Genomic DNA, 24,562 nt, shown 5'->3' with positions numbered 1-24,562 from the left:
CAAACGTTCTGGGAGGGGCCGAGATCAGAAACATCAGGTTCTCCAGGTGTTCTCCCTCCCTTGTTCCTCCTCAGCCAAGATTTGCTGGGGAACAGCAGAACATCTGGAGGGGGCACAGGTGTGTGGAACCCAGTACAGAATGCAGGTTAGATGGCATAAAAGGCCTTCTAATACAGAAATATATAATTGGTTCAGTGTTTCCCAAACAGTAAATCAGTCCTGAGTCAGAGCACTGTGTTTGTTCACAGCACTGGATCTGGTCTTCAGAGGTGGAGGGAAGATTATTTTTGGTGATCATCTTCTAATGGGAGGGGTGGGAATGAGACATTTCTGCATAAGTATATTAACAGAAGCTGATGTAGAGGAAGGGATGTATTAAAGGCTTCATAACACATTTAGCCTGGATCAACACTTCTAACTAGTGCCATTATTTATGTGTCTAGACTGGACACACATTTGCTGCAGTGTCTGTATCAAGGGAATCAGAAAGGGTATTCTCCACAATTATGTGTAGATCTGTCAGTAACAATAATTAGCCCCGGGTGCTCTTGTATCACCTGCTTCCTTAGGTGTTGATCCAGAACTCTGGAATTTCACAGTCCACTTCCTGAATATACCATTGAAAAGCCACACTTGGAGTCAAGTATCTTCTCATGAGCAAAATCGAACTGATAAAAAATGCTATGAATCTGTCTTTGAGTTTTATGTGGAGAGAGAGATGCCAGAGTAATGTTCTGGTGATAAGAGGCTTTACTGTGCAGATCTTAAAAAAAAACAAAAACCAAAAACACACATAAACAAAAAAAAAAAAAAAAAAAAAAAAGGAAGAAGAAACCAAAACCCCCCCAAAGCTCCAGTTTTGGCTTGGTTTTATAGTGCCTTAATCTGAGTAGTTCTGTCTGAAATGCCCTGAGCTGAGTCTACATGCAGTGATGCTGACACACTGTCTTGTATTGGCCCATTTGCTTCCTATCCGGCAGCAGTGTAAGGTGCAAACCAGTGAAAAATCAAGACTCATTGGCCAGATTCTCATCTGGATTTCCCAGGTAGAGATCTGAGCTTTCTTGGGAGCCTCCAACATATATCAAAGATCAGAATCTCAGGTCTCATTTTATGCTGTAGCACTTGTGGATACTGAAAAATCAAAAGAAAAATGTCAGGAAAGTGCAGGAAGAAATGGCCCTTACCCTTCAGGTGCAATCTCTGCAGTGCAATATGCCAGACTTGATAGGAATGAGGGAAAAGTCAAGGAAAGCCAACTTTCCTGTCACTCCCCATGTGGCAGTTGATTTTTTTTTTTTTTAAGGAATTGCTCCCTTTTCCCTCCTTTGCAGACCCATGTCACACAGCTGTGTTCATGCAATGCCTCCCTATTTCCAATGGTTCTGAATGTTGTGGAGGCAGAAGTCACTGCTTTGGCTCAGATGCTCCATCCCTGTCCTGGCAGCTTTTCCCAAGCAGTTTCACCCAGTCTCAGCTCAGGGGTTTTATGTTGTTTCTCTGCTGGCAGCCACTGATTTTTTTCTCTCTCCAGGACGTGGGGCTGCTGGAGATCCCCGCAGAGCTCTCAGCCCTCCTGCACTTTGTTGAAGGTGAGGCATCCTCTTCCTTCCCTCCCTTCCCTGCACTGTTTCACTGAGTATTTCCTTGTTTATATCAATGTATGTGTTTGTTCTCCCCACTGCCTGTCACTGGGTTGGATTTGGTTCATTATCATTGCAGTGTAAATATGGTAAAGGCAAATGATGGATGTTTCCTGACATGGTAGGGAGGAAAAGCAAATTGGGCCAGAGGGGCAGAACACCAGCTTAAAAATCAGTATCTTAGTTAATTTTTCATCTCTTCTTTTGAAATGGGCTGGTAGAACTGATGGCAGGGATGGTGCAAAACTCTTTGGTCAAAGTTCTGTGACAGCAAACTGCTTAATGAATGCAGGTCTCTGGCAAAGATGAGTATCTGGGGTGGAAGAACTTAAACCCATCTTTTACCTACTCTAAAATCTTTAAGGAAATTGAAGAAAATGACAGTTTTGACAATTTCAAAGAAATATTTTTAGTTTTCATTAAAAATTACTTCCTCAAAAGGAAGTTTAAAATAGAAGGAAAAACAGGGCAACAACTTGATTGTGGAACAACGTATTAACTTGAGGTATAACAATTTATCAGTCCAAGGATATAACAATATAATAACTTAAGGATGTAACAAGTTGAGCATGTGTTAATATATTAATTTAAGGATGCACTAATTGGTTTTCAAATCACCAAAATACCACTAACTGCAATAATTTCACAAGCTGTTGGTCTGACCTTGAGCATTAAGTTAGGGGCAGTTGTGTTTCCTCTGTAGCCCTCTGTACAATGTGAATATTTCAGCTGCAAATAGGTTGAGGCAGGATTTGCCTCTCTCTGTCCGTGTGGTGTCAAACCCAAAGCCAGCAGTGCCTGTGGCCTTCTGTGGAGGACAGGAAGGGAGACAATCAGTCTGGTGAACTGGAGCAGAACTGTTCTGGATCCCCAAATACCTCACATTTCATGGCAGAGCCCTCCAGGGACTATCAGCTGGTCTAGTGAGCAATGTAAGCCAGAGGGGCTCAGGGAACAGTGAGACTGCTGGAAATGAAAGCTGCTGGGATGTAAATGGGGAGGATGGGAGAGCATCAGGGGACACGCTGGAGATAGAGGAAAGCACAGGAGCTGTGCTGCACTGAGGAAATCCCTTCATTTAGTGATGTTTGCTCCTCTCTTATCTGTGATAAATCACTCATTACAAAGACCTCTCATTTCCTTGTGGACTGGGCAGTTGTCAGCAGTATCCCTGCATGGGCTCAGCATTTCCTGCCTGTAAATGCTGCGGAGCAGACTTGACTCTCCAGGTGTTCCCTGGGGAGAAGGCTCTGAAAGATCAGAGCTGTAAAATCTCCCTCCTGAAGAGAGTCCTTGTGGTCTCAGGGTGGTGAGGCTGTGCCTGCTGGGGGGGTCTGAGGCAGCAGGGCTGGGCTGGGTGTCCCTGGAGCTGGGGGATGCTCCAGGAGCTCGGCAGGGTGAGGTGCAGGTGAGCCAGGAGCTGCTGTGGGAATTGTTTGTGTCCTGCCACCACAGCAGACCTCCTTCCCTTGCAGGTCGACACCGAGCCCAGGCCAACCAGATAACTGAGACACAGCCCCCAGAAGTCAAGGTCAAGGATGACCTTTCCCTCCCAGCCACCATCAACAGCTATCCCTTCTCCTCCTTCATCAAATCACACTTCCAGGTGGGAACTCTTTTTAGCCCTCTTCACTGCCTCCCCTGTGGGCAGACACACTGGTTTTAGCAACACCAGGAGCAAATATTTCCATCCTTTTTTGTTTCTTTGTAGAAACCAGATTTCCCTGCCCCTGGTCAGCCTCTGCAGCACCCTTTAACCCACCTGGATGCTGAACACCAGGAGAGTGCACTTGAGATAAACAAACTGGTAAGAGATGTCGTTCTTGACCTTACTGAACAATAGGTGGGCACAGACAATGTTTTGATGCCTTTATACAACAAGTTGTTGGTGATGGATACTGTTCCTACAATTAAAAAAAAAAAGCAGAATAAATTGCTCCCTCTAGGCTCTGGAGCAGCCTGACAGAGCCCCTTAGGATTGCTGTGTTTTTGGGGAGGCACAGACCAGCCACAGACTACTGGGATCAAAGTGAATTGCCTGGTGATGGAGTCTCAGAATTTGGCAGGACATATAGCAATAGGACTGCTAAACTTTAATATCCCACTATTCCAGACTCTAGCAATGATAAGGGAAGTCTGTCTTCTCAACCACTTACTCATCTATCAGTCACAAAAGAAGTTTCAATTAACCCAGATCTTTTCCATGGTGTGGTTTATAGCAAACATCTCGATTGCACCTCGGGCTCACAGATGTGTCAGTTCCCAAGAGGGGACAGTGAACTGTTGTGTAAAGGCTGGAAAAGGGCAGGAACTTTGTCATCAGGAAAAGTACCCTTGTAATCACACCCTCACTGTGTAGTGTTTGTGTGAAGGGGATGGTGCTATTTCAACTCTGTGGATGTGAAACCTATATGTCTTTATATTTCCTCTTTAAAATGGTTGAAAATAGAATGAAAATCCAGATTTACTCTACTTTCTAAGTAAATCTGGTAATCTTTTTGGGAATTACGTAGAATTAAATAAACCCATTAAGAAAGTTAATACCTAAAACAGTCTCTTGTTTTGTCCTTGTGATCCCAATTATAGAAGAGCATAAGCTTCAATAAAATCTTGTGAATAGGATTGTGTTTAAGCAGAATATTATTATTTTTTTAAAGATCAAAGGCAGTTTTTCTCACTTGCTAATGAAGCAGGGATTTTCTACAAAGAATCCCATGAGAACTAAACAACTACCATCCCCTGTTTTTCTCAGTGACTCTCCGACACTCTTGGTACCATTAAATGTTTTTAGAAGTGTTGTTACTCTTAAATGTTCTTTCCAAAGCTGTACATTTTAGAAAAAAGTTAATTTGTGACATACTGAAGTGTAGAGGATGAAAGAAATAATTCTGTACCTAAGGGTGAGAAACACAAACTAAAAAAAAGCATTAAAGGTGTCGATATGCATAGCCAAGAAGCTGAATCATTTCTTCAGTGAGTGTATTGAGACACCACATCCCATAGTACTTGGTGTAATATTAACTGTACCAAAGGCTTTTAAACACTCAGTGAGCTCAGCAGCAAGTATCCTGTGGTAATTTACTTGTGTTTCTGAGCCCTGCCCAAGCGGAAATATTTTGCCCTAGACCAAATTCTCAGTCAAACCTCCGAAGAGACTGAAGTCACCCTGACTTTTAGTCAGGATCCATCCTCTGAAAACACTTCAGTGGTGCACAAAAACCTGAGGACAGACCCCAGTCTGAGTGTTGGCTGCTCAGCCTCACAGACATCCTGGCGTCTATAGCTCCTTACAGCACAGGTTGGGACACAGGGTTACAGCTCCAGTTCTCTCTTTCTTGCCACGAATTCTCCCAGATTTTACGGTTCATTGGTGACAAGAGCCTCCGTGGCTGGCAGGAGATCCTGCTGGGCAACTACATTGCTGGGAGAGGTTTGAGTGATGCTGCTCTGCGCAACGAAATCTTCAGCCAGGTGGTTTCCCAGACCTGGAGGAACCCAGACACGGAGCACAGCCGGCGAGGCTGGGTCCTGATGGCAACTCTGCTGAGCTGCTTTGGCCCCTCACCAGCACTGGAGAAGCCGCTGCTGAAGTAAGAGGAGAAAAGGCTAAGCCAGGTTTACAGGGGTTAAGAGCATTGCTACATGCAGTTTCCTTCCCCTAGGTTTGTGTCAGACCATGGCATGGAGGGCTACAGCGCTGTTTGCCAGCGCAAGATGCTGACAGCAGCTCAGGGCACAGAGACAGAGCCTGCACCCTCTCGGGCTTACCCTCCCACCCAGCTGGAGTGGACAGCAAACCAGAGGAGAGGGAAGATGGTGCTGGATGTTCATACCTTCAATGGTAACTCAGTCTTCTGCCCTCCTGCTGTCTTCTAGCCTCTAAGGACTTTTCCAAAGCAGAAATCAGCATTTGGGAAATACCCTCAGCTAAGTAAAGTGGATCAGAACACTGATTGCTGGTACAACCATGGGGGAAATAAGCATCTGAATTTAGACCCAAAACTTGCAAAGTCTAGGCCTGGTGGGACCTGCTTCTCATGCTGAGGGATGAGATTGGTCCTGACTTTGGAGCCTGCTTAATAGAGGGTTGTTCAGGCTGTGCATCTCTATAGGGCTGTTATCTATTATAGCACAGCCCATGCAGCAGTATTTTGTACAGGGACTTTCTGCCCTTCTCCCTTCTCAAATATTACCTGAAGCTGCTTCTTGAGCAGCCAGCAGCTCTGTGAGTTGAACCCAGAACATCCCTACTCTGGGTCCCTGTGAGTGGAGTGATCCCCAAGCACACCAGGACACTGCAAGGGTTTTCACCTGTCAGGTTGGAAATGCCAACCTGTGCCATCAAACAGATGTTTTAGATGTGAATGTGTCTATGTGAAGTCTTCCATGAGTTTCCAGTCCTCCTGTGGCCCTGCTCCAGGGAAAACTTTCCAGCTGGGCTCTGCCTGTGTCCCGTGGAATGCGGGTGTTACTTTGGGTCCTGCCAGGGAGGCTGTGGGTACTGACTTTGCTCTCTGTGCCAGAGGAGAAATTCTCAGCTGAGGTGGAGTCCTGGATGACTGGGGAGCAGTATGCAGCCTGGATCCTGAGTGCAAGGTACTACCAGAGGACAGGAGAACATCTGGGGGTTCAGACTGGTTTGGTCTGCAGGCTGGGATTTATGTGATCACATGTAGAATACTCACTTCTTGCCCACTCCAGCTTGTGCTCCCTTCTTCACCCTTAACATAACCCTCAGCCATAAATAATGGGCTCCTGTAGGAACAGAGGAACCACCCGTGTGATCTGTGAGAGCAGCTTCAGAGAAAAAAAATAATACAAAGGACAAATCTTGAATGAATCTTGTTTTTTTTCTAACCCATGGCACTTAATAGTTGACTCACACCCTAAATCTACAGGACTTAAGCCAGGATAGACAAGGCAAGAAGAAACTGCATGTGATGTTTTCCTTCTTCTCCCTTTCCCCTGCCTGCCTGGACACCTTTCCTCTCCCAGGGGCTGTGAGAAGAAGGCTCGAGGGTGGTCTATCTCCATGTTCACTGGCAACACATGGCAGGACCTGCTGGGCTGTGACTTTGTGCTGGACCTAATTGGAGAGATGGAGGACACCAGCAACTTCAGCAGCTCCTCCCAGGCCCCCACTGAGTACCCCATCACTCCAGAAAGGGACAGGAGCATCCCCCAGGCCTCTGACCTGGACATGTGAGCCACCTATTTCTGCTACTCCACCGCTTGTAGCCCTGTCATCCATCTTTCAGCACTGTGGTCCTCATCTCATTTTCCTTTTCTCAGGATCCCTCCTGCTCCAGGTATCCAGGCCCCTGCCTTCCCCCCACCCAGCCTTCCTCCAGAACTTATTGGTCTCCATCCAGGTGAGTTTTAGCCCAGGACTGTGGCTGACACTGGGAAGGGCCAGGTGGGTCCCAGCCAGAGCATCAGGGCAGAGAGGGAGTCAGGGGATTCTTCTTGTTGTAGAGCTCCACTCTGAAACATGACTAGGGACTGGAGCAGGGGAATATTTCTTGCCTGCCTTGTCACCAGACTTCTCTCTGTCCCAGATCCAAGGTTTAGAGATGACCTGAGGACCCCTGTAGGCTTGGATCACTATGTGGATGATCTCTTCAGCCCTGTGCTGCATCAGGGCTCCAGAGTGCCTGTAAGTCCCCTGATGTTCCCTCCTGCCTTCTCTCTGCAGCTCTCCTGTCCCTGTGAGTCCTTCAAGCTTTTTCCTGCCTATTCCCTGCTCCTCTTCAGCTCAGACATACCTTTGAATGTCTTTCCCTCTGGGAAGTCTGTCCCTCTGAGCTCAGATAAGTGTTTTGGGTTTCTTTTGATGCAGGAGATGGAGAACAGGGAGATTCTCAGCAGACGCATGAAAGGAGGGGGGAAGATTGGACCCACACAGAGAGGAATCCTTCCTTCTGCAGGTCTGTAAGGGCATGGAACACCTGGGAACACCTGGCACCACATGACCTTCAGTGAGCACAAGTCAGGGAGCCCTTTGAATGCTAATTATTGCATGTTCAGCTGCTCCATGCAGACCACTGGGCTTTAGCACAGGCTGCACTCCTCACTCCCTCTGAGACAGATTCTTTGGGGAAGGTGTTAGATAAGGCAACTGCTTTTTTGTGCTTTTCATTTCTCTTTTGAGCTGGTCTTGGGGTCAAGGCAGCAAGTAGCTTGTTTCTGACCCAGGCCACCTTTTCCCTAGAAAAATACTTGTAAGTCATGTATTCACCTTCTATTCACCCCATGCTTTCACAGAGCAGCTGGTGCCTTTATCAAGGGTGGTTTTAATCTTTCTTATTACTTCCTTACAGAACTTCCCATCATCTGTAGATATTCCGCGGGTTAGTAAGTCTGAACCCTGAAAAGGTTCTGGTTTGTGTGTTTGGTTTCTTTTCCTCATTTCTGTGGAGCTAAGACTCTGGCATTTGCAGCAGGGTGGAGTCAAACTCCAATATATTCATGGCACTGACAAATCTGCATGGGTAGGAACACACCCAGCAGTCTCAGAGAGGTGGGGAATGTCCAGTTCAGTCACTCCTGAGACAAGGACTACTTCTGGCTATTGGAGAGGCTCTGGGGCATGACAAGCCCTATTACAGATCACTGGCCTGAGGCTTCTTAGATGAGTGAGGTACATGATGATCTTCCCATTGGCATCCCAGGGCCATTTTCACTGGTGAGGGCATCACGATTCAGTAGATTTGTGCTGTGTGCTGACTCCTCCCAGCTGAGTCTGACCCCCACACCTCTTGCTCTGCTGGCTTTGCACTCAGTGGGGTTTGTTTGTGACCCCATATGGGACTTGACTGCTGAGAGCAGAGGAATTCCTTTCTCCCCACAGCTCCTCCCCATGACACACAATGTCATCCAGGCCAGGGCTCATTGTTCATTCAGCCTTGCCACCCACTGCAAAGAGACCAATATGGATGTAATTCTGTAATCATACACAGGCAGGAATTTTTTATAAGTTTAATCATGAAGAATGGTGGTGTCCTAAGCTAGGCTGCGAAAACAGAGTCTGGATACTGCTCTTTAAAATCTGGCAGGCCACACATTTTTCTTAGGTTTCCTTTTTCCATCTGAGCTTTGCTGTGTCCTGCCATGGTTGGTGCATGTGGAGAGCACCAGAAGTGCTCTCTGGGATTGCTCAGGATATTCCCCTTTGGGATTCTCCAAAGCACTGTGCACTTGGTATTTTGCCTCTAGGCTTCTCTGGAATGACTCAAACACCAGTTTACCAGCCCATGCCCTCCATGGTGGGGATGCCAGCAGCCATGCCCATGATGCCAGGGGCTGCTGGGATTGCACCTATGCCAGGTAATAGCAGCATTTCTGTAACTGCAGAGGGGAGGGGGTGGAAGGGAGTCAGAGGAGCCTGTGCATTTCAATGTCAGGTCAAGGTCTCAGTGAACACTCCAGGCTGATGCTCAGGCTCTGTAGGGAATGTTGACCTGTAGGATTTTGAAGATGTGTGTGTTGTCTTCCATAGCCATGGTGATGCCCCAGCCCATGGTGCCAGCTGTAGATCCCAGCCAGTTGGCAGCACAGCAGCAAGCCTTTATCAACCAGCAAGCCATGCTCATGGTGAGTGCAAGGAACTGGGGAAGAGCCACACACTGGTGTTTGTGCCTTGGGGGGGAGCCCAGCTCTCCTCCCCTTTGTGCCTGCTCTGTGCCATTCCATGCTCATGTGCTGTGATGAAAGTGGGCATTATTTAAGACCACAAAACTGGGAACCCTGGTTTTGCCCCTTTATGTCCATGGGGATACTGAGGCAGCCTCAATGAGTGAGGAGCAGGGACAAGAGCATGCTGTAATTCCCATGGGGTTTTTAGCTGGGATTTGCTACACATGCAGGTCTGCAGTGTTCTGCTTTCTGTGCAAAGTCCTGTGAGTGCCTGGCAGCCTCAGGATGGCAGCTGAGCCTTTGGGGGGTGTTAGGAGCTCTGCATTCTTGGCCAGGTGGGAGAAGACTCCCTGGGCATGCCTTGCCCACACACTGGGAAATTTGCCGTGCACTATGTGGATGTTTTGGGGTTGATTAACAGTGAAAAAAACAAAAAAACAGGACAGCCTGTGCCTGATGGCTGGGTTTGTGTAGCCTAGAGCTCATGGACATTGCAATTCCTTCCCCAGGCCCAGCAGATGACCCTTCAAGCCATGAGCATTTCCCAGCAGCAGCAGCAGCAGCAGGAGCTGCAGAAGCGACAAAAGTCTCTTGAGAATGCAAAGCCAAGAGTCTCAAGCCCAGCACAAGCCTCAGCCCCAGCCACTCTCCCAAAACCCAAGAATTCTTCCAGCAGCCAGGCTGCTGCAACACCATCAAATTCTCCAGAGCCAGCAGCTAAGGCAAAAGAGCCGGTATGAGAAACAAACAGCTGTGGTGGATTTGGTTTGGATTTTGTGTTTGGTGTTTGCTCTGTGTTCATCCATGTGTGGCTGTGGTTTGGCAGAGAGGAGAGCAGAGATTTGTGCTTACTCATGATGCTGAGACCTTTCAGACTCCGCTTGCTGAGACTTTAAGGATCAAACCCTAGTGGCTTTTGCTCTGTGGAGGTTTGGCTGCAGGGTTGGCCAATTCATTTCTAGTTAAGATGAATTTTTCCACAGGAGAATTGATTACTCCGAGTTCTTCATCTTCCAGCAAGCTGTGTTAGATCTCTAACATAATGCCCCTTCTCTGTGCTTGGCTGAGGGTTCCTTGTGACCTACTGGGACACTCCTGGATGTGGAGAGGTTCTAGATCAGAACTTTTTTTGAGACAAAATCACCCCTGAGCTGAAGGGCACTGCAGAGGTGTACTGCTGGCTGGTGCCAACTAAACAAGTTGTGCACTGTCTGCAGGATTATGACTACATGGAAGAGGAGTTCTCCAGCAATGAGGATGATGACTATCCTCGGGAAACCTTCCAGCAGAAGAGAGAATACTTCCAAAAGATGGGTGAGCATCTGCTACTTTGGGAATTTCACCCATCATAACACCTGGTTCTGCAGCCTTCCTGGCATGTCCAGGTGTTCTTGTCTCCCTGTCTGGAATTCAGCTAATCCCTGCAGGAGCTGCTGGTGATGTGTGTACAGGAGTTTGGGGTTCTTGTTCTGCTAGCTACAATTCAGACTGTGAGCTGTTGTGGGGCTGGTTTTCTAGAAATCTCTGGGCTTGTGACTGCCACATTCTCCCTCATTCTAGAAAAAGAGGTTTTTGCTGACTGAGGCAAGAGTGGGAACTGTGCCATCAGTGCTAGGTTTTCGGTGTGGGTTTGACTAGCTCAAGTCCCCCTTTCTATGCAGGAGAGCAGCACATTCGAGTGAAGAAAGTCAGACCTAGCAAAACCTGGACTCCTCCAGCAAAACCCCAGCCAGAGGAGGAGGAGGAGGAGGAAGAAGAAGAAAGAGAGGATCTGGAGAAGAGGAAAAGAGAGGAGCTGGAGAAGAAAAAAGAAGTGAAGCCTGTCCCTAAACCAGAGTCAGGTAAGATGCTGTGCAGCAGAGACACAAGCAGGCTGACAATAAAGAACATTTCAGGTACATCAGGCCAGGATTTAGGCAGAGAAGCAAAGGATCTGGCTCTTCTAGAAGTCTGCATCTTGACAAGAGAGGAAAGAAAAATGTCAGGCCATTGCCAGTCAGCATCAGAGGGAAAGAAAGGGAAGGTCAAATGAGATAAAGGGATTTCTCCTGTGTCTTTGCTGGTCTGTTGATTAAAGCTGTCATCCCAATAGCTCCTGCTTCCCCTCTGCCACCTCCTGAGCCAAAGCCAAAAAAAGAGACACCAAAACCAAAGAAGCAGCCAACTGTAGTGAAGCCTTCAGGCCCTGAGTCACGTCCTGCACCCAGCCGTGAGATTGGGAACATCATCAAAATGTACCAGAGCAGACCAGCCCCCGAGCCCCTGCCCATCGAGCCTGCCAGGTGAGAGTGTGGGATCCCCCCTCTGGGCAGGAGGGAGATGGGGGTTCTCTGTCTCAGCTCTGCCACGTGGCTCCATTGTGCCCAAACCCCATAATGCTTTTCCCTGTTCCCTTGCAGGCGAGTATCCAAACCATTTATAAAGAAGAACGACCCCAAAAATGAGGCTCTGGCCAAGCTGGGAATGATGAAACCCTCACCTCAGCCATCAGTGAGTTTTTTGCTCTCTGGTTACTTCAGGAGCCTGTCCATGCCATTTCCAGCAGGCTGGGATCTCCCTGGTGCTGCAGTAGCAGCCAGGTGATTCCTGCTCCTGTTGGGAGCTCACACCATGGTGCTGTCCACCCTGGACTGGGTTCCAGTCTGTAAAGTCATCTGAGATCCTGAAGAAAAGGCTCTGGAGCACAAGTCCTATTGTGAGATGCTTAAGGCTGGTCTGGAAGCAAGCAACTCATGTTTTCCATGTTTGGCACCAAGGCTTTGGCTTGTTAACATCCTTTTTCCTTTTCCAAAATGGAGGCTTTGATCTCAAATACTTGGTCCTCTCAGTTTGGTTGATCATCTCTTTGCAGATTTTGTGTTGATCTAAAGGCAGTGGTGGGCTGTTCACACAGACCTTGCTCCAGGGGAGGGCTGCTGCCCTACGATGATTTAGAACAGCAGTGTCAGGACAGAGCCCAGGAATGCAGGGAAAGACTGGCTCAAATGTTTTTGCCATCTTGCAGCCATCTCCTGTGCCACAGGAGAAGAAAACACCTCCACCTGTCAAGCCCAAGCCAAGCCCAGCTTCCAGCTCTATCAAGGAAAAGCAGTTGCCTCTCCTGTCCATCTTCAAACCAGAGGGTGCCCCACCAGCTCCCCAGGTCCCTTGTGCTCCCCCTCATCCCCCACCAGCACCTGAGGACCAAGGCAGGCAGGAATCCACAGGGAAAGGTGAGTATTGATTTCACCTATGTGGGGTTTGGTAGCAGGGCAGGGAGGGGATGGGGCTGGAATCAATCAGCCCAGGAGAGTCATGGCACAGGTCCTGGCACAGCCAGTGGGCAGGGACTAAGTGAGCTGTGTGAGACCAGGGAGATGGTGCAATCTGACCTGTGAGCAATCAGAGAGATGACACAGCTCCAGCCTGGCCCAGCAACCAGCATGGCACTTCCCAGTTCTTAACTCTTCAGCTGAAAAATGCAGCTTAAAATAGAAAGATCCTTTGGGCTACAGCTTTATCAAAGTCCGGCCCACAACACTTTTATTGTTTACCTGCAGCATAATTATCAAAGTGGCAATTAGTGGGTGGACTTCAGACCAGGGAGGGATGGGAAGCCAGGTCTTTCACCTTACAAACCTCTGGAGGGATCTTAGAGACAGGCTGCAGAATGAGGGAATGTTTCTCAGAGGGAGGCTGAGCCTGGGAGACCTTGGACACATAAAGAGTGTTTGGATGCTGCCCACTTTAAAAAAGTAGAGCTAATGCTTGTCAGCAGTAGTTTGCAAGTGTTATTCTGTCTTAGTTTTTCCTCTGAATTTCAGTGTGAGTCTGAATTAATTTTATACATTGGATACCTGTACCAATGTATTTTAAATTCTCATCAGCATCACATTTCGTGACCTGCAAGGAGCAGTCAGCCAAACACATGACTGAAGGACTCCATCCTTGCAGCAACTTCCCTGGTCAAAAAGAATTTCCCTGTTAACACCTCCTCTCTTAAAAATGATTCTTTAGGAAGTCCTGTGAAAGTAAATCAAAGTAACTGGATTAACCTGAAAAATTATTCCATGCTTTGGAATAGAGATATAGAAACAGCTGAAGTATGGGAATTACTACATTATTTATCTATGAACTCTGAAGTTTTGAAAGTTTGAAGTGCTTAAATGAAGACATTCCTACCTCATGAAGCAACAACTTTGAACAGTTGGCTTCAGACAGAGCCCATCTTTAACACATCTGCAGAGAGACAATCCAGTCCTAGTTTTGGGTGCCCTGTACCAGAACCTTCCAGCCTCCGAGCTCTGGGAAGAATTTTTATGTCCCTTTGAAACTTTCAGCAGCCTGTTTATAATGACATAAAATGGAACCTGTGTCTTCAACCTCAAGCACCAGGGGAGTATTTTGCATGTTAGGCTGAGTGCTCCCCATGCCTGGAGTGTTTCTGTTCTTAGCAATGAACTTACAGGAAATGTAAATGGTACCAGAAATTCTGGGCATGACTGGCTTTTGTGCTCACATGAGCTGGTCACTGACCTTTAGGAGATTCTCTGACAGGGATATTCCATCAGGAACTGTCCCCTTTCTCCCAGCAGGTCTTTGGTGCATGGAAAGGACCTTGTAACCCTCACAGCCCATCTTCACTGCTTTTTCTCCCCACACAGACTCTGCTGTGACAGTGGCAGGTGATGATGAGATCAAGACCCAGCTGTACAAGCTCACCACCAGTGTCAGCTTTTCCTATCTCGACCCTGCCTGGAAAATTTTTCTGCGCAAAGAGGTTCAGTTCCTTAGCTGAGGATTGGCTGTGGGGGGGAGCTTGTCCCATTTTTGGTTCAAATGGGGATTTTTGGTCATGGGCACTCAATGTAAGATAAGAGCACAAAGATAATTCTGGGGTCACGGACACAGGAGCTGGAGACAGGGGATCATGTCATGGGGAATCCTGCTCTGCCTTACTGACACTTGTGTCTCAGTTTCTCTACCTCTCCTTTCCTTCCTCTGTAGACCACTGAGAAATCTAAAACTGAATTTGTTGTTGCCCGGTGCTTTTCTGTTAAAATAGTACAAATGTGTTTAAAACAAATTACTGGAGAGTGAGCTAAACTCACCAGGATTTATCCCTTGGTCTGACTGCTCAGGTTTTGGTCCTTCACTCCTGGTCCTTCTGTTCACATTTACAATGTCTTCTCTCTGCCTATCTCTGGAGATGAACTCACTCCTCCCTGGCAGCAGGGCATATGGATTGCAAAACATCCCTGGAGAGCTCTTTCTGCAGTATCTGTAACACCACTATTGCCCTCCTCTTGCAGGTGTTTTATCCCAAAGAAAATTTCAGCCACCCTTATTGTCTGAACTTGCTGTGTGAACAGGTAAGCACTGGAGTGTGGCTCAAGGCCAGTTACCTCTCTGGAGACAAAACACTCCATAATTACCTTGCGCCAATCATCTTCACTTCTCCATCCTGAGCAGGTCTCTTCTCCAGATCCATCCAGTCCAGTCCCTGTTCACTGCTCTCTGAGACTCAGTTTAACAACCCCATATGCTCCAACACAGCCAGGTGTGGCCTTTGCAATGGAATCCTCTCTGTTCTCTTCCCCTGCAGATCATCCGTGACACCTTCTCTGAGTCCAGCTTTCGGATCTCCAGGGAGGAGAGGCGCAAGATGAAAGACCTGCTGAGTAATTAACAGCCCCATCACCCCTTCCCCTCTGTGCCCATCCCAGCATCTGGTCTGGAATGAGAAACTGGCCTCCAAGCCTTTCAGTCAGCACTTAGGGCAGAGGAGAGATGTTTGTCACTGCTGCAGGAAAGCATATTTGTAGAGTGCAGTGTAGGAATGTTTGTTTATTCCAAATGGCCCTGAAACTTCTGTGAGTCAGAAAAACTTAGTTATGAAATGTTTATTGTGGAGAGAGGAAACTGAAGCCCAAGGATAGGATTTTGCTTTGTTTCAAATTCCAACTGTCATCTCTGACATGATCTTCATGGAGAAAGGGATGGAAACCAGTAATAGACTGGTATGTGCAAACATCCTTTCCCCTCTGCATGTGGTTTGTTGTGCTGTGAACACAGAGGGATTGCTGGGAATGAACCCCTGGGAAGAGGGAGACTTGGCCACCTTTGTCTTTCTGAGCAAGTAACTGTTTTGTAACCTTGCTAGTGGAGTTCCGAGTTGGCAACAATGTCCAGTCCATTCAGGAGGAGGGGATAAAGAAGAGGATTGTCGTGGCTGCTCGGGACAACTGGGCCAACTATTTCTCCCGTCTTTTCCCTGTTCATGTGAGTCTTAATTCTCTCACCAGACCCTGGGCTTGTTTCAGCTGTGGCTCCAGTTCACTCTTTCTGTCACACTGCCGTGATTCTGTACTTTCCATGCATTTCAGGGTTTCACACCTCTTTTGTGGCATCTCCTTCCTCTGGTGCCACCACCTGTGCAGATGGGATGGAGGCTTTGATTCTCTGTGCTGCACTTCCCTTACAGGGTGAAAAGGGAAGTGATGTGCAGATCCTGGGTGTTTCTCACCGGGGCATGAGGCTGCTGAAGGTGGAGAAAGCAGCTGGATACCATCCTGAGCACCTTAAAATCCTGCGCAGCTACTGGTGAGCAGAAGGGCCTTGGCTGCTGCAGGAGGACAGTTTGTGTCTAGCGGTGTGTTGGTGGCAAACTGAATAGGAGAGCTGAAAATTCCCAGTTGTGCTGTGCTCTCTAGGATTATCCTAGGCTGGCTGTGACTCACTGACCCTCCTTTCAATGAGTCTGGCTTCTCCTTTTCCTTCCCACCTCGACCTTTGCTTACAACAAGTGAGCGCTGGGGGTGAGTCAGCTCTGTGTGTGTCATCACAGGGAGCTCCTCAGGGTGAAAGCCATGAGCAGCTAGTGGAAGGTCAACATGGAGAATGTTGAGGCATGTCCTTGGAACGGGCTTCCCAGTCCTTGGAATGGGCTCCCATCCCACATTCTGCATCCCAAGCTCTGGCAGAAGGAGCCTGAGCATGCTGGCTTGTGTTTCCAGCTTTGCAGATGTGCTGTCAGTGGAGATGAAAGGCAGCAATTTCCTGGAGTTCTCCCTGAAGACAGAGCAGCTCATCCTGCAGTCTCCAAAGGCTCCGTGCATCAAGGCCATGGTGGAACTCTTCATGCAGGAGCTGAGGCAGGTGAGGCAGCAGCTGGAGTGCAGTAGGGAATGAAGGTGGTTTCCCAGATGAACCTGAGAGTGCCCAGGGGATGACATGATCCCACCCCTTCACATCCTTGGGATGAGATCTGACCTGCCCACGGCCTTTTCCCCAGGACACCAACTATGTGGTGGCTCTGCGCAGCTACATTGTGGATGACAAGAGCCTGCTCAGCTTCAAGAAGGGAGACCTCATCGAGCTGCTGCCCATGCAGGGCGTGGAGCCAGGTGAGGGCGTGTACCGGGATTGGCAGGACCAGGATCAAGGGCCTGCTGGATCCATGGTCCCCAGAACCAGAGGAATACAGTGCAGGCTGGCATCATCAGCCTGCAGCTCTGCCCAACAAGCCTTGTCCCAGTTGCCTCAGTTATGGGAATATATGTTATATGTTTCATTAGGATGCAGGAAATCCTGGTGAGCCTGATGCTGTCCTTTGCCAGCAGAGAGCTTCAGTTCTCATTCCTCTGAGCAGCTGCCCTGGTTCCTGACTCTGTTTCTTTTCCAGGGTGGCAGTTTGGCTCCACTGGCGGTCGCTGTGGTCTCTTCCCCACCAGCCTGGTGCAGCTGGCTCCTGCCCCTGACTACCTCAGCACCAGCATGGACAGACGGGGAGAGCAGCAGAAGAGCATGAGGGCGTCCCCAGAGAGCAAGAACACCAGCAGGGAGGTGAGCAGTCCTGGGGAGGAGCACCCCGGGGACATGGCTGGGATCTGTGGGAGCTGCCAGGGTGGGTCCATGGCTCTGGTAGTGTCTGACCTCTGAGGGCAGAGGGGAGATGGTGAGTGCCTAGTCTTTGCAGATGAGACACTCAAATCCATCACAGTGTTGGAGGGGAGGCACCACGTACAGAATACACACTGCAGTTCCTCAGCTGATGTTTTAGGGTGGGTTTGGTGGTGTTCCTGCAGAGTTCTGTCCTCAGTCTGACACCAGGAGCCACCAGCACCACGTTAGTCCCTGCTGGTGACCATTACACAATGATTGACTTTGCCAGCGCCTACTTCCGAGAGGCTCCGTCCATGTGAGTAGGCTGTGCTCCTTCCCAAACAGGACCTGGACAGCCTGACCCACACCAGGCCGTTTCTGGGGCTATTTCTTGGACTGCATGTTCCCTCTCCTCTGTCTAGGCAGGGCCTGAAGGGGACCTCTGCTGAGAAGAAGAGTGTCACTGACCTGGTGCGGCACACCAAGGTGAGCTCAGCCTCTCCCCCTGGCCACAGCCAGAACCCCAGCTCCAGCACTGCCTCTGGCTTTGTCCCCACATGACCAAAGAACAGATCCTTGGCTGCAGTCTCTGGACAAGTGTAGGTGTCCCCTGCTCTTTGGTGCTGCCTGTGGGACCCTGGGAGCTCAAGTGTCTGGTGCAGCCTGCAGAGCACGGCTCTGTATGATCCACAGCTCTGGTTTATCCCTGTGCTCTGGCCCTGTAGGTCCCAATCCAGGCGTCTTTGCTCCGCTTCTCTGACAGTGAGCTGAACGAGCTGGCTACAAAGAACTTCCAGAGTAAGGCTCTCCCTGGGACACAGCACTGCAGAGGGGAGGAGTGGGAGTGGTGTGGTCAGGGTGGGCACACACAGACACTGTGGGGCTCTGTGGATGTGGAACCTGCAGTTCATAACCCCCTGTGTGCATGCTGAAAGCTTCCAGCAAATGGACTTTGCCTTGAGTGCAAAGTGTCCCAGAACACTCTGCCTGGGCTTTGGGCTGACTCCATATGTCCAGTGCAAGCCTTGTAACAGCAGAGAAGCTTTCAGGACATTTCCTTTCCCACTGCCAGCACCATGGCAGAACCACCCCTGCTCAGACTAAAGGCCAGGCTTTGCCTTGCAGCGCTGATGCGGTTCATGGGAGATCAGCAAAAACACAAGCACCAGACTGAGGTCCAATGCATCTATGAAATCCTTCAGGTTTGTGGGCTTCCCCTGGGAAAAGTGCAGAAGCACCAATGGGAATGGAGGGTCAAGACTTTGCTGGGAATGGGAAGAGCAGGGACAGCCAGGATGGCACCTCCTACTTGAAGAAGGGAGCTGAAACAGACTGTGGGGAGGGCTTGCATGTAAATGGTTTCCCTGGATATCACAGTCTGGATGAGAGCACAGCCTGCCTCTTCTCTTTCCCCCTTTGAGCCTAAATAGCATTAGAGACCAGAGGCTGCAAAGCCCAAGCTGTCAGAGCTCTGAAGCTGGGAGAGGGAGAGCACAGAGATGACCTGGGGGTATCTCTAATGTTCTCATCCCCTATTTGATGTTGTTTTCTCTTATCTGGGTGCAGCTGTGCAAGGAGAAGGAGGATTTGCATGATGAGATCTACTGCCAGGTCTTCAAACAGGTCACCCACAACCCTCAGCAGTGAGTACCAGCACTGCCAGCTCCTGTGTGTGCACAGCTGGAGAGGAACCATCTGCTGCAGGGACACCAGGGCCAGGGGAGATGGTGTCCCCTCGTGATGGGTTGTCCCCAGCTGCTCCTGTGCTGAAGCTCCTGCTGAGCACTCGGGAAATTTTGCCAGTCACTGGATCTGGCATTTTCACTTTAGTGGATATTTTTTTCCTTATATTTCTGGTTGCTGCTGATCTATCTGGGCACCAGTAAACATTCCTGGTGGCTCCTGATTGTGGTGCTGCCCAGAGTGCTGCCCTGATTTCCTCCTGCCAGCCTTGGGGAATTGATAAACACCAGTCAAGGACTGGCTTGGTCCCACTCTGCCCCGTGAGGTGGCAACAGTGGTATCAGAGTTGTTCCCTTTCCTTGCTTGCTGTTGAAATAACCGAATCAATCTCTTGCTGAGCACAGAAACCTCTGACCAAGGGCTGATACCTCCTTTTCTGCCACCTGCCAGAGGTGCTCAGAAGGGCACAAACTCACTTTGAGCTGCTCAGAGTAGGAATTGTCTTGTCCCAAGGTGCCCACAGTCCTTTCTGATCCACAGGGAGAGTGAGATGCGGGGCTGGCTGCTCCTAAACCTGCTCACTGGGTACTTCCTACCTTCCAAAACCCTGTTGCCCTATGCCACCAAGTTCCTGCAGCTGGCCAGCAGTGATCCATCCAGCACCCACCATGGTGAGACTATTTGTGTCCTGTAAAGCAAATATTCCACATCTAATCCCCCCATCCTGTCATTCCTCTTTCCTGGACACTGTCATGGTTTGGATGTGTCCGGGAAGGCTGGGAGGTGAGGTCAAGTCTCTTTGTTCCCCTAGCAGGTTAAATTCAACCCAGCCAGGATGACCCAACACCACAGGACACAATGTTCAGTTCTCTGTTTGGCTTAGCACATGGAGCTTTTTCTTTTTCCTGCAGATATAGCCAAGATCTGCCAGAGCAACCTGCGTAAAAACTTCCTGTACGGGGGCCGTCGGCACCTCCCCTTCACTGTGGAGATGGAGGCACTGCTGGTGTGGAGGGGCAGGAAAAGGGGGGAGATGGTGGGAAGGGGGAGAGGGAAGAGGCTTTGTTGGAGGTGCCACATGCAGTATGACAGGAGCAGCTGGTGGAGGAGCAGCAGCAGGAGCAGCAGCAGAGGAAGGGGAGCAGCAGCAGAGGAAGGGGAGCGTGTGGATGGATGGAGGGATGGATGGATGGAGCTTGGGAAATGCAGTGCCATGGGGGAGAGGCAGGTGCTGTGAACCAGCAGTGGAAGGCAGGGATGAGGAAGGAGAGGGAGAAACACACGTGGGGTTGATGGGACCTGCCTGAACATTGTCCTTTGCAGAAGGGACACGGTGCTCGGCGGCTGGTGGTGCTGATGCCTGGAGGCATGGAGTATGTCACCAGGATCAGGACATTCACTGTGAGTTTCCAGCTGTGAATTCCTTCATTGGTCTGCACTCTGAGCCACACCACAGAAATCCCTTATCTGTCAAGGAATGATGTGTCTACCTGCTCTTGGGCTTGCCTGCTCATGGTATTCATTTCCTTCTTTCCTTGCTTCAGGTGGCCAAGGAGCTCTTGCAGGAGATTTGTGAGCAGATGGGAATAGGTGAACAGCAAGAGATACAGGACTTTATTCTCTTTGCTGTGAGGAGTGATGACAAAAATCTTGGTAAGTAGAGACCAGCATGGAGCTTCTCTCTTCCAGCAGCCTTTGCAACAGGGAGCATCAGAGCTCCTGCTTGGAATAGTTCCTTCACCCTTGCTGGCTCCTGGGAGGGTCCTCTTAAGCAGTTTCCCTCTGTATTATGGTTAAGGACTCATCCTTCTCAGGGGCTGCATTGCTTGTTCCAGAAAGAGGTGTGTGTTTCTGTGTCTCTGGAATGGCTGATGGTTGGAGTCCAGGGCAGGGTAGAACTGAGGTGTGCAGCAAGACTCCTGTCCCAGCCTCTCCACCATGATCCCCTCTCTGTGTCATGTAGGTAAAATGGTGAGGCCAATAAAACTGGAGGAGTATCTCCATGATTACCTGCTGGAGGACAAGCTGGTCTCTGTGACCTTACGCAGGCTCACCTGGGGGACACCTCTGCACTTTGACAACCAAGTTTACACAGATGTCCATTACGGGCAGGTAAGCAAGTGCAGGACCCTCCCTAGCAGGTCCCAGCCAACAGGAAGGTCCTCAGGGGGTTGGAAAAGCAGAAGGGCTTTGGGTGATAGGCTTTGTGTGCTGTTTCTGGGAGTGACTAAACACTGAAGCTATGGATGGCAAGAAGGCTCTGTGCCTGTGGCCTCAGCCTGAAGCAGTGCTATTCTATGAATTGTGCAGCTCCCCAGGCTCTTCCTGAGAGCCTTTGTTTTGCATTATCAGCAAGGCAGGATGTGGGTCTGTGCAGCCTGGCACTGCCCAGACTTGCCTGTACCCTCTGGAAGGTTTAACAAAGGTCTCTTTGGTGTGCTGTCCCTCAGGTGCTGTGGGATTACCTGAATGGGAGGATCCTGCTGAATCAGAGTAAAGAAATGGAGACGGAGGTGGGCCTTTTGGCAGTGTTCCAGCACTGGGCCAAAGGGGACCAGCAGAACTCTGCTCCCTCCAGGTATGTCTGTGGTAGAAGGGATCTCCCTGTGATGGCCATAGGCACCACAGGAGATAGGAACAGGTACCTGGAGGTTCTCTCCGAATAATTAAGAAATGTCCAGTTCTGGAGAACAGAGAGGGTCGTGAGGGTGCCATGGTCATTTCATTTGATTGCCATGGATTTGTAACACCAAGAAGGAAGGGTATGAGCTCATGGTTTGGGTGAATCCTCCTTTGTTCTCTCTCACAAGTGCCAGAGGTTTCAACCCTGGACATCTGAAAACTGTAGTGAGATCCCCAATGGGAACAAAACTGTCCCTGGATACTAGAAACCTTCAGCCCTGCAGTTCCAAGCTGTACTTTGCCACTCCTTCTTTTCCTTATGCACTTTGGAGTTTAGGTAATGCCTCTATCAGATTCCCTTAAAGCACCAGCAGCAGGGTAATGGCATAACCCTCCTGGTCACTGAGGAGCTCTTGCTGTCTGCAGAAAGGAGGGATTTCTTTCCATGGTCAGTGGTGCACAGCTGAATTCTCTGTGGACAAGGGTGGTCTCACTGTCTCTGATGGCTCCTTCCACCTTACCCAATGCAGGCATCACCTGCTGTGCTATTCCTCTCCCCCTTCACCCTTGTTCCCAGATATATAATGGAAAATTGTTACCCCATCCCCTCCTTCCTAAATCCCCTGGCTGTTGTTTGATTTTTAGCTGGGCAGGGGGTAAAATGGAATCTGATTTTTGGCACAGGGAAGAGCTGAAGGAATACACTCCAAAGACCCTGCAGGCCTCCATCAGCCCCAAGGCTCTGCACAACAACGTGGCCACACTGCTGAGAACAAGGCAGCCTCTCCAGCCACTGGATGCAAAAATCCAGTTCATAGGTGAGGAGGCATCCAGATCTGCTTCAGTTTCTATGCTGTTTCAATTTCTGGAAGCTGCTCTGAACGCATTTTTGGGACAATTCAAGAGCTTGTTGATGATTCTTGGAGCCTGGAATGGGCCATGAGAATGGAATTATTCCCTGACAGCTCCTCACTGTGGATTAGATCTTGTACTCAAGAATGGTGATCATGGTAGAAGTTTCATCTCCTGTAGGAGTCTGCAATGGATTTTCAGAGCTTTGTATAAGCTGTGTTTTAATTGATATTCTGACTGCATGTCTGTTTTCAGGTCAGGAAAGGACAGGACATACACTCAGGCTGCTGAGAATTGAGTCTCAGAGGCCAGGGAGGGAGGCAGAAGTTGTCAATATTACTTTTTATTGTAGAAAATCTTGGGAACACTGGCAGCTTTGACCACCCCAGGCTGGTGCAGTAAATTGCTGGCTGAAAGCTGCTGCCCTCAGGCCACTTTTTGCTCTCTTTTTAGAGCATGTGATGAAATTGCCTTTCTTTGGCTACACCATCTTCCTCGTGGAGAGAATCAGTGATGAGATGGTCCCTGTGCCCTGTTTCTTTGGTGTGAACAAGGAGGAGATCATTATGGTGGATGGCACCAGCCAGGTATGCCAGACAATTCCCCCTGATGTCTGTCAGATACTAACTGTGACTTTAGAAGAATTGTGCAGGAAGAGGCTGGACTTATCACAGCCACTCTGACAACAGCCCTGGCCCAAAGAAAGACAGTGTAGAACAGGCATTACTGCCATGGGCTCTTTTCTAAGTCCAGTGTTCATGCTGACAATCCACAGTAAAACTAAACGTAGAGCACATTCCTGTTTGTCCCAATCCTGTGGGAGATCCAGGGCAGTGCTGGGCAGCCAGAGCCTGCTCTGTATCCTGCACACACCACCCTTCCACACAACCACAGACCTTTCCTGAGCTTTCACCAGCTCTTGAGGTGAGAATCAGATGGTTTCACTTGCAGGGACTGCTCTTGAGAGTGGCTCTTCCCTTTGGCAGGTGGTGTCCCGGGCCATTCCCCTGCAGGAGCTGCAGAAGATGCGCACCCTGAGGCCGGTCTCTGATGGGGGCCTCCCTGGCCTGGAGCTCCTCTATGGCTCCCCTGACAGCCCCAGGGCCATGTGGGTGGAACTGTCACAGGTGAGATCTGCCTGGACCTGCAGCTTCTTCCTGGCACCTCTCAAATTGCCCTCTCTTGCCCAGCTGAGCCTCTGCTAAGGCATGGTGCTACTGCTCCTCTCCCCTGTCCCAAAGGAGGAGGGGGACACTGCATTTCCAGGCTCCAAAGTGCAGCTTGGTCCCAGCACATGGCTGATATTTAATAATGGGAAGTGATTTATGGGGATATTTAATTAGGGGAAGCAGGTCTTTCTGGGCCAAAGAGTGATTGATCCTGGTTTGTGTTCTGACAGGCCAAAGAACTGTACCACACGATTGTTGTCATCCTGGATAAAACAGAGCTGCACTCCTAGAGCCTAAACGGAGGAGACTGGCCTAGGAAAACAGCACTGCTTCCCTTTCTCTGAACTTGATCAGTGCTCCCTGACCTGTCTTTGGGAGACAACTCTTCCAGAAGACACCCATGGCCTCAGCCAGCTGCTTTCTAAGAATGCCACCACAGTGTTTGTTGATGGAGTGACCATAACCCTCGTGACCTGCCCTTCAGTCCCCAAGCACTTCCTTGAAACAATCCACCCTGTGGCTAAACAAACCCCAAGGGCCTCTCCACACCACAGCCCGTTCCAACAAAAAGCAGCTGACCCAAAGCAAGCACTTGCCTTCAAGCTTTGCACTGTGCAATACCTCCTTTCTGTTTTGAATTAATTATTATGAGCAAAGCCTGGTGCTTGCTAGAGATTTTTGTATCCTGATGCCCAGCTGAGGCTGTGCAATGCCTGCATGGGCTACTGGTGTTTTCCAGGAGCCTGATTTTTTTCTGAATTGATATGCAGAGGTCCTGTAGCAGGACTTATGAAGCAGGAGTTTGTAGAAAGCATCCTAATAGAAAAGCAGATCAGTGTTAATCATGCAATTAACACATATGCTGGGGCACAGATTGAGCTGCAATGGTAAGGAAGTTTATTGTTAATTAATTTCTCACTGACATAATTATATGCATATGCTACCCTCTGCTACAAAGAAGTCAGTCATGGCTGTGCAGCTGTCAGGCTTCAATGATGGCTCCATGCCCCTGGAGGAAGCATCTTCAAACAGAACTTGTATTATACTGAAGTGTTCTGGGTTGTACAAAAATATTTATATTTATTGACACAGCTT

At 49.2% G+C, this 24,562-nt stretch overlaps 1 protein-coding gene across 1 annotated transcript; it reads left to right on the top strand.

Annotated features, from left to right (window-relative positions):
• The first annotated feature begins 427 nt into the window (after window positions 1–427).
• MYO15B (myosin XVB) lies at window positions 428–23,757 on the top strand. Its single transcript, XM_062506555.1, has 41 exons — window positions 428–1,592; window positions 3,119–3,249; window positions 3,355–3,450; window positions 4,998–5,233; window positions 5,306–5,484; window positions 6,167–6,239; window positions 6,639–6,845; window positions 6,936–7,015; window positions 7,202–7,299; window positions 7,483–7,570; window positions 8,859–8,969; window positions 9,142–9,236; window positions 9,788–10,012; window positions 10,496–10,592; window positions 10,940–11,119; window positions 11,371–11,560; window positions 11,678–11,768; window positions 12,283–12,490; window positions 13,922–14,037; window positions 14,570–14,629; window positions 14,863–14,938; window positions 15,421–15,539; window positions 15,742–15,860; window positions 16,274–16,415; window positions 16,552–16,663; window positions 16,942–17,102; window positions 17,345–17,457; window positions 17,564–17,627; window positions 17,867–17,939; window positions 18,267–18,343; window positions 18,708–18,784; window positions 19,365–19,495; window positions 19,736–19,830; window positions 20,148–20,225; window positions 20,369–20,477; window positions 20,788–20,936; window positions 21,275–21,402; window positions 22,131–22,264; window positions 22,752–22,885; window positions 23,285–23,425; window positions 23,698–23,757. The coding sequence occupies exons 1-41, from the start codon at window positions 1,277–1,279 to the stop codon at window positions 23,755–23,757; spliced, it is 5,169 nt and encodes a 1,722-aa protein (XP_062362539.1). The 5' UTR covers window positions 428–1,276.
• Window positions 23,758–24,562: the final 805 nt, after the last annotated feature.

The sequence above is a fragment of the Cinclus cinclus genome, chromosome 20, assembly GCF_963662255.1.
Source record: "Cinclus cinclus chromosome 20, bCinCin1.1, whole genome shotgun sequence".
In the NCBI taxonomy this organism is placed as follows: Eukaryota; Metazoa; Chordata; class Aves; order Passeriformes; family Cinclidae; genus Cinclus; species Cinclus cinclus.
This window is presented reverse-complemented; position numbering and strand designations above follow the sequence as displayed.

Coding starts and splice junctions, on each gene's coding strand:
- MYO15B (XM_062506555.1), top strand. CDS start 1,277: ATGTGGCAGTTGATTTTTTTTTTTTTTAAGGAATTGCTCCCTTTTCCC. Junction 8,970..9,141: donor TGGGATTGCACCTATGCCAG/GTAATAGCAGCA, acceptor TGTCTTCCATAG/CCATGGTGATGCCCCAGCCC. Junction 17,103..17,344: donor GCAAGAACACCAGCAGGGAG/GTGAGCAGTCCT, acceptor GTGTTCCTGCAG/AGTTCTGTCCTCAGTCTGAC.